The following is a 17,519-nucleotide window of genomic DNA, read 5'->3' as shown; positions in this document are numbered from 1 at the left end:
GCTGAGGCAGGAGAATGGCATGAACCCGGGAGGCGGAGCTTGCAGTGAGCTGAGATCACACCACTGTACTCCAGCATGGGCAACAGAACGAGATTCCATCTCAAAAAAAAAAAAAAAAAAAAAAGGAAGATAAAGAATTTTCAGCCAGACATGTTGGCTCACACCTATAATCCCAACACTTTGCAAGACCGAAGTGGGTGGATTAACTGAGGTCAGGAGTTCAAGACCAGCCTGGCCACCATGGTGAAACCCCATCTACAATAAAAATACAAAAAATTAGCTGGGCGTGGTGGCGGGCACCTGTAATCCCAGTTTCTCAGGAGGCTGAGGCAGGAGAATCGCTTGAACCCAGAAGGCGGAGGTTGCAGTGAGCTGAGATCACACCATTGCACTCCAGCCTGGGCAACAAGAGCGAAGCTCAGTTTCACAAAAAAAAAAAAAAAAAAAAAAGCTGGGCAAAAAAGAGCAAGGAGGGAAAAAGGATTAGGTATAGGTCAGGTAAACGGAAAGGATTTAGATAGTAAAAGAAATCTGGCAAATTCAGAGAGAATAGCTGAGTTTACAGATTGCTGAATTTCTCAGAACAGCAAAATTTCAAAAGAAATTTGGGGAAAAACAAAGGACCAACAAATTTTGATTCTGCTAAGTATGAGGAAAATGAAATAAATATATATAACACATGTACAAAAAACTATAATTTAGTACCACTATCTTTTCATGAAAGACTCAAAAAAAAAAAAATTTAACTTAGAGTTTAAAAATTGAATTTCAGAATTTAAAAATTTACCTTTATGGAAAAACTCAGCTAAATGGCCTAATTTCCTCATTTTCCTGAAGACCAAAGAAAGCTCAGTTACAGACTATCCAAGATTCTGAGATTCTTAAGTGCTTCAGATTCACTTTCATAATTAATGTCCCCCAATAACTGCATATGATCTGTTATAAACTTATGACAACTTATGGTACTAACCAAAGCAACATATGGTTTCATTTCCCATGCCTGTAGGTTTGTATTATCTATAATTATAGGAGATATCTTCTTCTCAAATGCTTCTTTTGCTGAAAAACATAACAGATAATTAAAAATCATTTTTAAATAACAATATTTAAGTATTATGATTTTCAAAAAATCTGATGTTTTCATAATTTGAAAAACACAGATGCGCTAATTTTACTCACTGCTCAACTTCTAAATATCCCTTTGGGGACATAAAAATTAAGTAAGTACAGGTTGACTGGGCATGGTGGCTCATGCCCATAATCCCAGCACTTTGGGAAGCCAAAGCAGGAGGATCACTTGAGGTCAGGAGTTCAAAACCAATCTGGCCTATATGGTGAAATCCCATCTCTACTAAAAAAACAAAAATTATTCGGGCTTGGTGGTGCCCACCTGTAGTCCCAGCTACTCAGGAGGCTGAGATAAGAGAATCACTTGAAACCAGGAGGCGGAGTTTGCCGTGAGCCAAGATCGTGCCACTGCACTCCAGCCTGGGCAACAGAGTGAGACTCTGCCTAAAAAATACAAAACAAGGCCGTAATCCCAGAACTTTGGGAGGCCAAGGCAGGCAGATCATGAGGTCAGGAGTCCAAGACCAACCTGGCCAACATACTGAAATCCCGTCTCTACTAAAAATACAAAAATTAGCCAGGTGTGGTGCACGCATGTGAGTCCCAGCTACTTGGGAGGCTGAGGTGGGAGAATAGCTTGAACCCAGTATGCAAAGTTTGCAGTGAGCTGAGACCACGCCATTGCACTCCAGCCTGGGTGACAGAGTAAGACTCCGTTCCAAAAAAAAAAAAAACCCACATATTAAGACTATCAAGCAAGAGAGAAATACCTTGAGTAGAAAAATTAAAATCAAACTATAGTTTGGAGTTTAGTTAATAATAATAAACCAATTTCTTAGTTTTGACAAATGTATCCTAGTTATATTAGATGTTAACATGAAGGATAAATTAGTGAAGGGTATACAGAAGCTTTCCATAGTATCTCTGCAACTTTTTCATAAATCTAATATTCAAAACTAAAGCTTAAAAACAAACAACAAACCCAAATGGACAAATACACACACACAAAATGTAATGACCTGAAATAAAGAAAATATTATAACACACTGTTGCACAAGGGATTTTCTTACCTTTCTTCCAAAGGAATTAGACCATACAGGAAATTAATGATGTACCACAACAAGTAAGTCTTACAAGTAATTATTTGGAAGTTTTCAAAGTTCTGCCCAGTCTCTAATAACTCACTAATGAAACAAAGAACCAATTTAAAAATGGGCAAAAGAGGCTGGGCATAGTACCTCACACCTATGATCCCAGCACTCTGGGAGACTGAGGCAGGCGAATCACCTGAGGTCAGGAGTTCTAGACCATCCTGGCCAACATAGTGAAACCCTGTCTGTACTAAAAATACAACAATTAGCCAGGGATGGTGGCACGCACCTGTAATCTCAGCTACTCAGGAGGCCGAGGCACAAGAACCACTTGAACCCAGGAGGTGGAGGTTGCAATGAGTCAAGATCGTGCCACTGCACTCCAGCCTGAGCGACAGAGCAAATATGAATAGACATTTCTCCAGAGAAGATATACAAATGGCCAATAAACGCACAAAAAGATGTTCCACTTCATCAGCCATCAGAGAAAAGTAAATTGAAAGCACAATGAGATACCACTTCACACCTACCAGAATAGGAATAATCAAAAAAACGGACAATAACAAGTGTTAGTGAGGATGTGGAAAAGCTGAAACCCTCATAAATTATTAGAGGAAACATAAAAAGGTGTGATTGCTGTGGAAAACAGCATGGCAGTTCCTAGAAAGATCAGACATAGACATGTGTGTTTGTTTATAGCAGCAGTGTTCTTAATAGCCAAAAAGTGAAAACAATGCAAATGTCTACTAATTGATGAACAAATTAACAAAATGTGATATATCCACCCAATGGAATCTTACTGATCCATAAAAAGGAATGAAACACATGCTACAACATGGATGAAGCTTGAAAACATTATGCTAAGTGAAAGAAGCCAATCACAAAAGTCCACATGTTGTAGGAAAGGTCCAGAATAGGCAAATTATCTACAGTGACAAAACACAGACTAGAGAGAAATGAAGAGTGACTGTGAATAGGTACAGAATCTTTCTGAGATGATAAAAATGTTCTAAAATTTAGCGTGTTCTAAAAGTTGCAGCAAAGTCAAATTAAATAGAGTGTATTGACGAATGCACAGCCCTGAATATTAAGTTCTAAAAACCATTGAATTGTACAATTTAAATGGATGATTTGTATCGTACATGAATTTTGTCTTAACAAAGCAGTTTTAAAATGAATTCCACCTATTAACATATATTATTGTTGCTGTTATAATGGCATGCTGAACCATGCTAACACTTTTTTTTTTTTTTTTTTTTTGAGACAGAGTCTCGCTCTGTCACTCAGACTGGAGTGCAGTGGTAGGATCTTGGCTCACTGCAACCTCTACCTCCCAGGTTCAAGCGATTCTCCTGCCTCAGCCTCCCAAATAGCTGGGATTACAGGTGTGCACCATCATGCCTGGTTAATTTTTGTATTTTTAGTAGAGATGGGGTCACGCCATGTTGGCCAGGCTGGTCTCGAACTTCTGACCTCAGGTGATCCATCTGCCTAAGCCTCCCAAAGTGCTGGAATTACAGGCGTGAGCCACTGCGCCCAGCCAATGCTAACACTTTTTACCTTCACTTAACTTTCACAACAATCCTAGGAGTTAAGTATTATTATTCCCTTTCACAAAGGGGACACTGGGCCTTGGAAAGTATAAATAACTTGCACAAGATCATATAGCTAGTAACTGGTGAATCCAAGGGTGATCTTCATCACCAAATCATACTGCCTCCTTTGGTTTTAGTTATGTTGGTATTTTCAGATTCCTGAATTCGTAATCTTTAGTTCAAAAATGAATATATAAAAAGTTAACAATGTCTGAAGATGGCAAACCCAAGAATCACCTTTATAGTACACTTATCATAAAAGACTGAGGGCCAGGTGCGGTGGCTCATGCCTGTAATCCCAGCACTTTGGGAGGCCGAGATAGGCGGATCACGAAGTCAAGAGATCGAGACCATCCTGGCCAACATGGTGAAACCCTGTCTGTACTAAAAATACAAAAATTAGCTGGGCATGGTGGCCTATGCCTGTAGTCCCCGTTACTCAGGAGGCTGAGGCAGGAGAATTGCTTAAACCCAGGAGGCAGACATTACAGTGAGCTGAGATCAAGCCACCGCATTCCAGCCTAGCGACAGACCAGGACTCGGTCTCAAAAAGAAAAAAACCTGAGGAAAATATAGTCCCTATATCTTAATAAGATTCTCCATAGAAAATTCAAACTATGCAAATAAACATTTAATGATAAAACCACCTTCACTGAATAGACAGTTATGCTAGCAAGGAAACTAAATTTTTACCTATAATGTCCCTACAGATTCAGTTTATAGAGAGTCGTTTTTATTCTCACACTATCTTCTATAAAAAGTAAACCAATCGCCAGGCATACTGGCTCATGCCTGTAATCCCAGCACTGTGGGAGACCGAGGCAGGTAAATCACAAGGTCAGGCATTCAAGACCAGCCTGGCCAACACGGTGAAACCCGTCTCTTACTAAAAATACAAAAATTAGCCAGGCACGGTGGCATGCACCTGTAATCACAGCTACTCAGGAGGAGGCTGAGGCAGGAGAATCACTTGAACCCGGGAAGCAGAGGTTGCAGTGAGCCGAGATTGAGCCACTGCACTCCAGCCTGGGCAACAGAGTGAGACTTGGTCTCAAAAAAAAAAAAAAAAAGAGTAAACCAATCTAACGAAGACCAGTGGTTAACCGGTCAAACTCCATTTCTAGTGGTTCAAATTTGATTTTAGAAAGCAGCAACCAAGCTGGGCATGGTGGCTCAAACCTGTAATTCCAACACTTTGGGAGGCCAAGGTAGGCAGACCACTTCAGGACAGGCGTCCGAGACAAGCCTGGCTCTGGCCAATATGGCAAAACCCCATCTCTACTAAAAATACAAAAATTAGCCAGGCATGGTGGCACACGCCTATAGTCCCAACTACTCAGGCTGGGAGGCTGAGGCATGAGAATTGCTTGAACGTGGAAGCGAAGGTTACAGTGAGCCAAGATTGTGCCACTGCACTCCAGCCTGGGTGACAAAGCAAGTCCCTGTCTATTAAAAAAAAAAAAAAAAAAAAAAAGTTTGAGACCAGCCTGGCCAACATGGTGAAACCCTGTCTCTACTAAAAATATAAAAATTAGCTGGGGGTGGCAGCAGGCACCTGTAATCCCAGCTACTCAGGAGACTGAGACTGGAGAATCTCATAAACCTGGGGAGGTGGAGGTTGCAGTAAGCTGAGATCACACCACTGCACAACAGCCTGGACGACAGAGTCAGACTCTGTCAAAAAAAAAAAAAAATTGTAACTACACTTTGTGACCCCTTTCAACTACTACCCAACTTCTCTCTTTCCCTTAACTCCATCATCAGAGCTTGCTAAACCCTTTTGCTTTCTACCCTCACAGGACAACAAAATTGTTTCTCAGATATCCATTCACGACGTTCTTTCCAAAAAATTCAAAAAGACTTTTTGTATCCATCGTTTTCCTTTGGTTTGAATATGGGACCATTCTCTTCAAGACAACGCAAGTTCTATGTCTCAACACTATCCCCGTTATTTCTCTCTCTTCATTCAAAAAATATTAAGTTTCTACCTTGTGACAAGCACATTTTTCTTTACCCACACTCAAACTGTAGCTGCCTCTGATTCTAAAGGCCCCTGAAACCTAGTTCTTCAAAATTGTCTCACAGCTCAACTGCCTTCTAAGGTACCACCTTTCAGTCCAATCTCTTTCATGAAACACACTGCCATGACTGACAGTAACATCTATAATATTGTTTTATTGTTGTTGTTGCTATTAAGTCAGTTAGAAAAGCCTACATGTCTACTGAAAAATATGCCTGTAAGTGTATCAGCAGAATATGTGGAAATTTACTGGCAGAGAAACTCAGACACAGAAAAGATATTAAAAAAAAACAAAAAACTAAAAATAAGTTTATGAAGGACATTCTCCAGTTATCTATGCATATTCATTAAGACTAGACCAGATACACCCAGGATCAAATAGAGGACACCCAACTAATAATATTAGAAGGCTAACGATTAAAATTTGGAAGAAGAAAAAAAAAACTAGCAAATAAAATAGATTAGGTGAAATCTTCTGGAATTTAAAGGTTAAGCAGGGATAGAGAGAAATTATGAAAACAATACTCTTCAAGGAGTGCCACTGAAACCATTACAAAGCTGCCTGTAACACTTGACTCCTGTCTCCCAGATTAAGGCACTCACAGCCTACCTTAACTACAGAAGGGATAAAGGTGTATATATGAGATCAAATAACTGATGGTACTCTATTTTGGAACAGAAAAGTCCCTGAAAACTTGAAGTTCTCTGACTACCAGTTGTCATCCTATACTCTCTTCCTTCAAATCACATATTTCTAAAAGCATTATTTAACAACATTCTATAATCCTGAATTTCCAACTACCAGTAAAATTAATATATTTAAGACTTTCATTCCATGAAATCAAGATCAATTATATCTCTTTAACTCTGTGATCAAAGCTGAACTCATCTTTCTCCCACTCAAATTAGCTCTCCTCTACTACATTAATAACTCACAATTTTGGAATCCTCTTTAATTTTTTCTTCTGTCTTTCAAAGAGATAGTCAAAGATGAAGGGATTCCATAAAAAAAGTTTCCAGAGAAAATAGTGTTATTATTAGCTACACAAAGTTAGGAAAACTTAGTAAAAAGAAAACATTTTAGGGGTTACTAAAGATCTGTACTAAGCAAAGCATTTTGCGTATATATTCACACTTGTGTTCAAATTCAGACATTATACTATTTTTTTAAAACCCAATTAAACCTCATACCTTGCCAAAAAAGATTTTCCAGATCCTGGAAGACCTCTGAGAAGAACAAGAACTAGTCCAACATAAGATGTCTTCTTTCTTACAACCTGAGAAACTGGGGTTTCTTGTACTTGATAAGCACTTGTTCCATCTTTATTTCTCCATACTTTTGTTGGGGAAGTGTGAGAAATAACTGAGGGTGGAAATGTGTAGTTCACAGATCTCCAGTGTGCAGCTGTGGTTACAACAGGAGCTACAAAGCCATGGTTTCCTTGGAAGAGGTCAAAAGCAGGAATCATTGGATTCCACATCGGTGGAGGTGGCGGAGGAGGCAACAGTAAGGGGAGAGGAGCAAGTACTGGGCAGTAACTCACATCTTTCCCCTTAGTTGGCAGTTCAGGATGTTTGTGTGGCTTGAAGTTGAACCCTTCGGAAGGCAGAAAAACATCAGAGACCCGAGTAGATTTTTGATCCCCACCCGTACCCGGTAAATCAAGCCCTGGAAGGTTTAAAGGAGCCTGAGGTTCGCTGGCATCCAAATCTACAGGAGCTTCAGAGAATTGAGCCTCAACACACTCAGATTCTAAAAGTTCTTTCTGTTTTTGATTGAGACTGCTACAGCCCACGACGGAGTCACTCGCTACATTTAAAGAACTACTGAGAAGAGAATCTTCTGGGTAGTTACTTTCCAAAGCCAATGTGTTATCCTTTATAAAACATTTGGACTCGCTCAAAACAGAATGTGAAGGTAATGGGTTTAAACTTAACGTAGAGCCAGAATTGTCTAAATTTTCACTGTTCAAATTCATATTTTGTGTAGAAAAAATGGGAGTCATATTACTTGAATCAGGATTTACAAACTCACTCAGGTCATTAAAACTATTAACATCTTGTGAAGGCAAAAATGAGTATACTTGGTCATCAGGAGAAGAGTTCAATTTCTCAAAAGCATTTTGTATTAAGGAATCCAGGTCTTCAGTTAGCTGCATGTCCAAAAATGAATCTATTTTTGAATCTTCACTCTCTTCTTCAGGATGTTTTTCCATTATTTCACTTTCTGCTGCACCTACTTGGTTCTCAGAAGCAACAAAACTTTGTGAAGATGATTCTTCTATCTTGGTATCAGTGGCAGATAATTCTAATAGACAATCCATAGCATTTTCAACTGTACAACAACAAGAATAATAACAACAACAAAAATATAGACAGAGAAAACAGATTTAATAATTTTATTAAAATCCAGCTAAAATTATATTGGATTTTGCATTGAACAAAATATAAATGTACAATGTTCATGTTATTTTTAAAAAATTATTATTTTACTAACATACCAAAGTCTGTAGTAGCAAAAAGTCTGAATGATGGAGACATGCAATCCTATTCTTTCAGGAAACAGTAATAAACCAAGCTAATAAACTATAATTAAATAAATATTATTTGCTGAATTTATTGAGTAAATGTATAGATATCTGTCATTGGATGTATTAGACTTATTTATAAAAGTCCTAAAGCCTGTTGATTAATTTAACAAATACCTATTGAATGTACACTTTTAAATATTAAGTATTTTATATATTCTCTTAGTAAATCTAATTTATTTACATGATCCATGCTATGAATTGCACTTAATACAAATATATTTATGAGTGTGTACTGCATATCAGAAATATTTTGTAAAAAAAAATCTTTAATAGATTTTTTTTGCAGTCTAATAGAGAACTTTGCAGTCTAATAGAGATTAAAAACAATTATATTAGAGACAATTACATTGTAATATAATACAGATTAAATAATGCACACTTTTGGCCAGGCGCAGTGGCTCATGCCTGTAATCCCAGCACTTTGGGAGGCTGAGGCAGGTGGATCACCTGAGGTCAGGAGTTAGAGACCAGCCTAGTCAACATGGCGAAACTCTGTCTCTACTAAAAATATAAAAATTAGCTGGGTGTAGTGGCAGCGCATGCCTGTAATCCCAGCTACTCAGGAGCCCGAGGTGGGAGAATTTCTTGAACCGGCAAAGCAGAGGTGGTAGTGAGCAGAGATCGAGCCACTGCACTCCAGCCTTGGTGACAGAGCGAGACTCCCTCTCAAAAATAAATAAATAAATAATGCACATTTTTGATAATGTACAAATGCCATAGAAGCACAAGGGAGAATAAGAAAAGATTTCACATAAGGTGATATGTGAACTGGGACTTGAAGATTAAAAAGTAACTTGCCAGACACAAGAGAAAAAAGGGTAAACCCAGGCTTGGCTCTCCCTAGAGGGAGGTTGATTGGGTAAAATTGGGAACAGTCCTGTATGCCATGTTAAGAAATATTAATTTTATTTTCGAAGGGAACTTGAAGGAAACTACCAGTCATAGCATTTCAGCTAGAAGTTTTATACACATCACCTCACTGAATCCTCAAATACTACCATGAGGTATATTATTCCTAGCAAACAGATGAAGAAATGAAGTTAAAAAGTACATTAACTTGGCCCAAGTCACACAGATAGTCAGTGACAGAGCCAGGACTGGTGTATCTGACTCCAATGCTGAGCTCTTTCCGTTAACACAAATAGGGAGCCATTAGAAATTTTAAGGCCAGGTGTGGTGGCTCATGCCTATAATCCTAACGTTTTGGGAGGCTGAGGCAGGTAGATCGCTTGAGACCAGGAGTTCAAGACCAGCCTGGGCAACATGGAAAAACCCTATCTCCACAAAAATTAGCCAGTGTGGTAGGGTGTCTGAGATAGCAGAATCGCTTCAGCCCAGGAGGTGAAGGCTACAGTGAGCCTCTAGTGAAAGTGATTAGATTATTGCACTCCAGCCTGGGCAACTGAGTGAGGCCCTATCTCAAAAAAAAAAAAAAAGGAAACCAAAAAAAAAAATAAAATAAAATTAGAATTTTTAAGCATTTGAAGTTTGGAGCGAGGGGTTGTTTATTTTGTGTTTTGTCTTGCTGTTTTAAGAAAGGTAAGTCTGGAAACAGCACAGCAGAGTAGGTAACAGCTCTGGTCTGGAGTCAGAACACCAACATTTAAATCTCTACTGCTGGCTATGACACTTTCAACAAGTTAACGTCCCTAAACCTCGATTTTCTCATTTGTAATATGGGGATAATAAAAGCACCTACCTCATAGGTTGTTGTGAGGATTAAATGAGATAATCCATGAAAAAGTGCTGTGCACAAAGAACTGGCACCTAGTAAGCACCCAATTAATGTTCCCTTAAGAAGAAAAACAAAGAGGGATTGGAGGGGGCAAGCCTGGCAGAGACCAATTAGGAGATCATAGCAATACTACAAAGGACAGAAAACCTAAAAATGGAAGAAAAGAAAAAAAGGTTGGGGGGCAGGGAGGGGGGAAAAAAAAGAAAGCAAACATGAGGAGTATTTCTATGAAAAAAATCTACATGACAGTAAAGTGACAGTAAAACCAGAAAAGATCAACTAAAAATTTAATGTGTATACAATGAAAAATTACACTAACACTAAGTAAAAGTAAATTAAAGACCAAGATGGATAGGTACTTATCACATAAAAAGAAAAGTCCTTATACAGATTGTTGGGAAAAATTAAAACCATGGTATAAAAAAAAACTTTTTTCAATGAATGAACAATTTACACAAGATTACAAGAATAAACAACCATGTACAAAAATGTCCAACATTCCTCTTTATTAAATCAACACAAATAAAGAAAAATGCAATTTTATTCCTATTAAAACCTTAAAACACAGGCCAGGTGTGGTGGTTCACGCCTGTAATCCTAGCACTTTGGGAGGCTGAGGCAGGTGGATGACCTGAGGTCAGGAGTTCAAGACCAGCTTGGCCAGCATGACGAAATCCCATCTCTACTAAAAACACAAAAAAAGAAAATTAGCTGGGCATGGTGGCAGACGCCTGTAATCCCAGCTACTTGTAGAGCCTGAGGCAGGAGAATCACCTGAACCCGGGAGGCCGAGGTTGCAGAGAGCTGAGATGGCACCACTGCACTCCAGCCTGGGCAGCAAGAGCGAAACTCCATCTCAAAAAAAAAAAAAATCTTAAAACACTACTACACAATGTTGAAAAGGCTGAAGTGAAACCACTACACTTATGCAAGGCTGGTGGAATTACAAATCAGAACACCTCACTGGTAGGCAATTTAGGAGTATGCTTCCAAGAGCCAAAGCAGTTCTTACCCTGTGATGCAAGAAAATAAAGTTTTGGAACTAAGAAAAAAAAGCCAAAAGAAAGAAAAATATATTTTTTACCAAGATGTTCTCTGCAATATTAATTATTTGTGAAAAATGGAGATATAATTAAACTATAGCACAACAACTCAGTAGAATATTAGAAACCCGTTAAAAATATAGATTACAGCAACACAGACAAAATGCTTATGTTAAGTTAAAAATACATAATACAAAATTCCACCACTCAAATCGCAAATGCTTATGAACAAGGTCTATAGAAGATTCTGGAAAACAAAAATAAGTTGTTTTGTTATGGTACAGGATGATGTGGATTTCTTGTAATTCTTCATTGCTGTATTAGTTTATATGCAACAATTAAATTTGAAACACATCAAAGGAAAATGTTGAACTAACTTACAAAATTCAATATACTATCATTTCTGAGCATCATGCACTGCTGACAACTGGTTTTCTGCATACGTAACTGGATAAGATATGCTCACATCACAGACCACACAATGACTGAAACTGGAAGTTTATAACACATTACCAAAACTTCCCAAATCTAGAATAATTTTATCTTATACTAATCATGGCTAGTAACAATACTAAGCATCAACATTTACTTACTCATCTAGCCAACTTACATAAACTCCCTTCTGTCTACATACTTGTAAACAATGTATGACAAGTTATTAATAACCTACCATACTGAAGACTTTACCAACAACAAAAAAAATAAAACTCAATTGTCACCAAAAAAAAGTCCTATGAGGTGCATACTGTTATTTTTCTCCCTAACAGATTAGAAAACTGAGACTCAGAGAGATTAAGTGGCAGAGCTGGAAATCCAACCCAGGTTTCTTGACTCCAAAGTCAATGTTTTGAAATTATACTACTCTGCTAGCCTCAACTCTTATCAGTTCTTATTTTCAAAATTATACTTACCTAGTTGCTTAATAGATATTTACTCAGTTCCTATTATGAGTCAGTTGCCATGTTATGGGCTGAAGATACAGGAGTAAAACAAAGTTTTTAAAACCTCTGTCTTTATGGAGCTTACATTAGAGGAGAGTGGTTCTCAACCAGGTACAATTTTGCCTCCCAGGGAACAAATGACAAGACATGGAGACATTTTTTATTGTCACACCTGGGTGGTAAGGAGCTACTGGCAACTAGTGTGTATAGGCCGGGGATGCTGCTAAACCTACAATGCATAGGAGAGCCACTCAAAAGAAAGGATTATGTAGCCTAAAGTGTCAATAGTGCCAGTCTGTTCTAGAGTAAAGATGAAAGAGATAGAATATGATATCTATACAAATCCCTTACATTTAGAACTGCACATTTCTTAAGAGTAGAAACTATGTTTTATTCTTCATATCCCAAATACCAACTCAAATACCAACCTTAATAACTTGCCAACAGCAGATGATTAATAAATGATGAATAAAATAGAAATAAGACATTTTTCTATATTACTATTAATCATGGCATAGTACACAAAGTCTTCTTATAAGATGGACAGGGTTCAAACTAAACTTTTTCTCACCTTTGAAATCACATTCAGAAAGCATCAAATACACTACATCAGGATCCAGATCAGAAAACATCTCTGAGATACTGGTGAAGAGTTCTTCCTGATCAACTTTTGTCTCACCCATGGAAGGAAGAGTAGTGGTTGGCTCCTCACGACTAGCAACACTGGATACGATAACTTCCTTAGGGTTTGCAGTCTTCCGAAAAGGATTTCCCCCAAGATTTTTCCTTTTCCTTGGCATTCTGACTTCCAAAACTAAAATGTTTCCCTTTTCTTAGTTAAGATGTTTGATATTTAAGTCATAATTCAAACAAAATAGGGTTAAATATCTTGCACAATCCAGCAGTAAAAAGACCTAAAATAGAAAGCAATTAAAAACACTCAGACTATATATATTTCCATTTCTGAAATCGGAATGACATCTTTATTTAGCTCTAAGAAAGTACCACCAACTCTAACAACAGAGCTAAAAAGTAGTCAATTTCTCTCTCTCCAAAATATTCAGGTTTTGCCAGGATTGAACATGTTAAAAATTAAGATGTTAACAATATATATTTCAGAACAATGAATACACTGTTTCAATACATTTTTTCATTTTTAAAAACATGAAAGTCTTCATAAATATAATTAGAATGCGTACTGAACACCTATACTCAGATGTCCAATAGGCACCGTACATTTAACATGTCCAAAACAGCTCCTCATCACCCCCTTCAAAACTGCTTTTCCCAGTCTTTCCCATCTCAGTTAGCGCAACTGTATCATTCCAATGACTCAGGCCAAAATCTTGGAATAATCTTTGACTCCTCTCATCCCACATGCAACTGGTAAGCCAATTTTGTCAATGTGACTCCCAAAACGTATCCAGAATACTATTATTCCTCACTGCCACCACCCTAGACTTAGCTACCACAGCCTCTTGCCTAAATTCCTAGAAGTCTCCTGTCTCTTGGTTTCTACCCTTGCCCCTTCAGTCTGTTTAGCACCAAAGCCAGAGTGACTCAATTAAACCATAGGTTGGACCATGCCTTTCTTCTACTAAACTATCCACTAGCTCCCTAACTCAAGATAAAAGCTAGAGCCCTTAAAATGGCCCACAACCTGGACACTGGTCACCTCTGCACTGTCCTTTCCCTTAGCCACACTTAAGTCTCCTCGCTCTTCTTCAAACACACCAGCAATGTTCTCCCTTGGGAACCTTTACACCTTGGTTCCCTCTACGGAACCACTTTTCTCCAATTATCTCCTTATCACCTTCTTATCATTATTCAAATGTTACCTTCTCAAGACCTCAGTGCCTCAACACTATTTACCCCACTTTCCTACTTGAATTTTCTCCACAGGACTTATTGTTTTCTTACATAGCATATGTTTTATACACGTATTGTATTTACCACCCATATTCCAATAAAGTGTAAGCTCCACAAGGGCAGGGACTCATATCTGGAATAGAACTACAGGCAGTCTACTTGTTTTCTCTGCTTGAATATACCTAACAAACATTTCAAACTTAACATATCCAAAACTAAATGTCTAATATATTTCCCAAAATCTGCTCTAATCATTGGTCTGACACCTGTCATCTTTAACCCATATTCCAACCTCTTACCTGTTCTCCCTGTTTGTACCTTGTCCCCCTATAGTCTATTTTCAATATACCAGCCAGACTGAGCTTTATACAATGTAAAAAGGGTCTGATCTAAACCCCTACATGTTCTCCACATCACTCAGAGACAAAGCTAAAGTTCTTACAATGGCCTATCTGTCTGCTAGCCTTTGATATACTCTTCCTCAAGATATCTGCACAGCTAACTCCTGTACTCCTGCAAATTTTTGTTCAAGTGTCACATTCAATGATTTCTCTCTTGATTATCCAACTGAAAACCATATACCCTGCTCCCTCTGCCCTAATCTCTCCTTTCCTGCTAACTATCCATGGCCCTTATCGTCTTCTATTACATTATAAAATTTACCTTTTAATTAAATTTGTATCATAGCTCTCTCCACCTTCTGGAACTGCACTGTCAATATGGCAGCCACCGGCCACATGTTCCTATTTAAATTTAAATTAATTACAATTAAATAAAAGTACACTTATATATTAATATCAGATATAAGTAGAATTCAGAGTTAAGAAAATTATCACAGACAAAGAAGGGCACTGTGTAACGATAAAGGATCAGGCCATCAAAAAGATATAGCAGGCTGGGTGCAGTGGCTCACAGCTGTAATCCCTGCACTCTGGGAGGCCAAGGTGGGTGGATTACCTGAGGTCAGGAGTTTGAGACCGGCCTGGCCAACATGGTGAAACCCTGTCTCTACTAAAATACAAACATTAGCCAGGCGTGGTGGCCTGTGCCTGTAATCCCAGCTACTCAGGAGGCTGAAACAGGAGAACTGCTTGAACCCGGGAGGCAGAGGTTGCAGTGAGCCAAGATAGTGCCATTACACTCCAGCCTGGGCAACAAGAGCAAAACTCCATCTCAAAAAAAAAAAAGATACAGTAACCCTGGCCAGACTCAGGGGATGGCGCCTATAATCCCAGGACAGTGGACAATGGGCAGGAGGATCACTTGAGGTGAGGAGTTTGAGACTAACCTGGCCAAAATGGCAAAACTCTGTCTCTACTAAAAATACAAAAAGAACTAACCTGTAGTCCCGGCTATTCGAGAGACTAACCGCAGGAGAATCGCTTGAACCCAGGACACAGAGGGTGCAGCGAGCCAAGATCATGCCACTGCACTCCAGCCTGGGAGACAAAGTGAGACTGTCTCAATTAAAAAAAAAAAAGGCCAGGCATGTGGCTCATGCCTATAATCCCAGCACTTTGGGAGGTCAAGGCGGGTGGATCACCTAAAGTCGGGAGTTTGAGACCAGCCTGACCAACATGGAATGTGGCTCATGCCTATACTCCCAGCACTTTGGGAGGTCGAGGCGGGTGGATCACCTAAAGTCGGGAGTTTGAGACCAGCCTGACCAACATGGAGTGTCCCTGTCTCTACTAAAAATACAAAATTAGCCAGGCGTGGTGGTGCATGCCTATAATCCCAGCTACTTGAGAGGCTGAGGCAGGAGAATCACTTGAACCCAGGAGGCGGAGGTTGCAGAGAGCTGAGATGACACCATTGCACTCCAGCCTGGGCAACAAGAGTGAAACTCCATGTCAAAAATAAATAAATAAATAAATATAAATAAAAAATATACAGCAACCCTAAATGTATATGCACTAAACAGAGCTATAAAATAAGTGAAGCTAAAACTGAAAGGAGAAATAGACAAATTCACAATTATAGTTGGAGACTTCAACATCACTCTATCAATAGTAGACAGTAAATCAGCAAAGATATAGAACTCAACAACACCAATAATTAAGGATCTAATCTATACTTACAGAACACTCCACCCAACAACAGCAGAATACACACTCTTTTCAAGTATTAACAGAAGACATACCAAGATAGATCATATCCTAAGCTAAAACCAAACCACAACAAATTTAAAAGAATTGATATCACACAGGTATGTTTTCCAACCACAGTGGAATCAAACTAGAAATCAATAACATAAAAATTTCCAAGCAATATACATCTAAGTAATACATGGGTCAATGATGAAGTCTCAAAGACAATTTTAAAAATATAATAAATTGAATGCCAATGAAAATATACCACATCAAAATTTGTAGGCCAGGTGTGGTGGCTCACGCCTACAATCCCAGCACCATGGGAGACTGAGGTGGGTAGACCACTCTGAGCTCATGAGATCGAGACCATCCGGGGCAATATGGTGAAACCCCGTCTCTACTAAAAGTACAAAAATGAGCTGGGTGCGGTGGCTCACACCTGTAATTGCAGCACTTTGGGAGGCCGAGGTAGGTGGATCACCTGAGGTCAGTTCAAGACCAGCCTGGCCAACATGATGAAATCCCCTCTCTACTAATAATACAAAAGTTAGCCAGGCGTGCTGGTGAGCACACTGAAGAAACAGAAACAGGAGAATCGTTTGAACCCAGGAAGCAGAGGTTACAGTGAGCCAAGATAGCACCATTGCACTCCAGCCTGGGCGACAAGAGAGAAACTCTGTCTCCAAAAGTAAATAAATAAATAATAATAAAAATACAAAAATTAGCCGGGCAAGGCGGCGCGCAACTATAATCCCAGCTACTCAGGAGGCTGAGGCAGGAGAATTGCTTCAACTCGGGAAGGTTGCAGTGAGCTAAAATCGAGCCACTGCACTCCAGCCTGGGCAACAGGGTGAGACTCTGTCTCAAAAAAAAAAAAAAAAAAAATTGTAGAACATGGCTAAAGCAGTGATAACAGGAAAATCTATAGCACTAAATGCATACATTAGAAAAGAAGTCTCAAATGAATAATCTAAGCCCCCACCATAAGAACCTAGAAAATGAAGGGCAATATAAACTCAAACCCATCAGAAAAAAGAAAATAATAAAGAGTAGGCCAGGCATAATGGCTCATGCCTGTAATCCCAGCACTTTGGGAGGCTGAGGCAGGTGGATCACCTGAGGTCAGGAGTTTCAAACCAGCCTAGCCAGCATGGTAAAACCTCTTCTCTACCAAAAATACAAAAATTAGCTGGGCATGGTGGCAGGCACCTGTAATCCTAGCTACTCAGGAGACTGAGGCAGGAGAATCACTTGAACCCAGAAGGCAGAGGTTGCAGTGAACTGAAATTGCACCATTGCATTCCAGCCTGGGTGACAAAAGCAAGACTCCGTCTTGGAAAAAAATCACGAGGTCAGGAGATCGAGACCATCCTGGCTGACACGGTGAAACCCTGTCTCTACTAAAAAATACAAAAAACTAGCCGGGCGAGGTGGCGGGCGCCTGTAGTCCCAGCTACTCGGGAGGCTGAGGCA

The 17,519-nt window shown here is 39.1% G+C and overlaps 1 protein-coding gene across 1 annotated transcript in view; it reads right to left on the bottom strand.

The window, feature by feature from the left end:
• Positions 1–17,519, bottom strand: part of N4BP2 (NEDD4 binding protein 2) — a 74,959-nt gene that overhangs the window by 40,569 nt on the left and 16,871 nt on the right. Inside the window, exons 2-5 of the mRNA XM_011983586.1 lie at positions 12,656–12,998; positions 6,959–8,109; positions 2,139–2,142; positions 971–1,131 (exon numbers count right to left, since the gene is read on the bottom strand). Of these exons, the coding sequence (XP_011838976.1) occupies positions 971–1,131; positions 2,139–2,142; positions 6,959–8,109; positions 12,656–12,884 (1,545 nt within the window). The 5' untranslated portion in view covers positions 12,885–12,998. The remainder of the gene's footprint in view (positions 1–970; positions 1,132–2,138; positions 2,143–6,958; positions 8,110–12,655; positions 12,999–17,519) is intronic.

The sequence above is a fragment of the Mandrillus leucophaeus genome, unplaced genomic scaffold (assembly GCF_000951045.1).
Source record: "Mandrillus leucophaeus isolate KB7577 unplaced genomic scaffold, Mleu.le_1.0 Scaffold251, whole genome shotgun sequence".
Classification (NCBI taxonomy): Eukaryota; Metazoa; Chordata; class Mammalia; order Primates; family Cercopithecidae; genus Mandrillus; species Mandrillus leucophaeus.
Note: the sequence above shows the minus strand (reverse complement) of the source record. Positions and strands in the feature narration are given on the sequence as shown.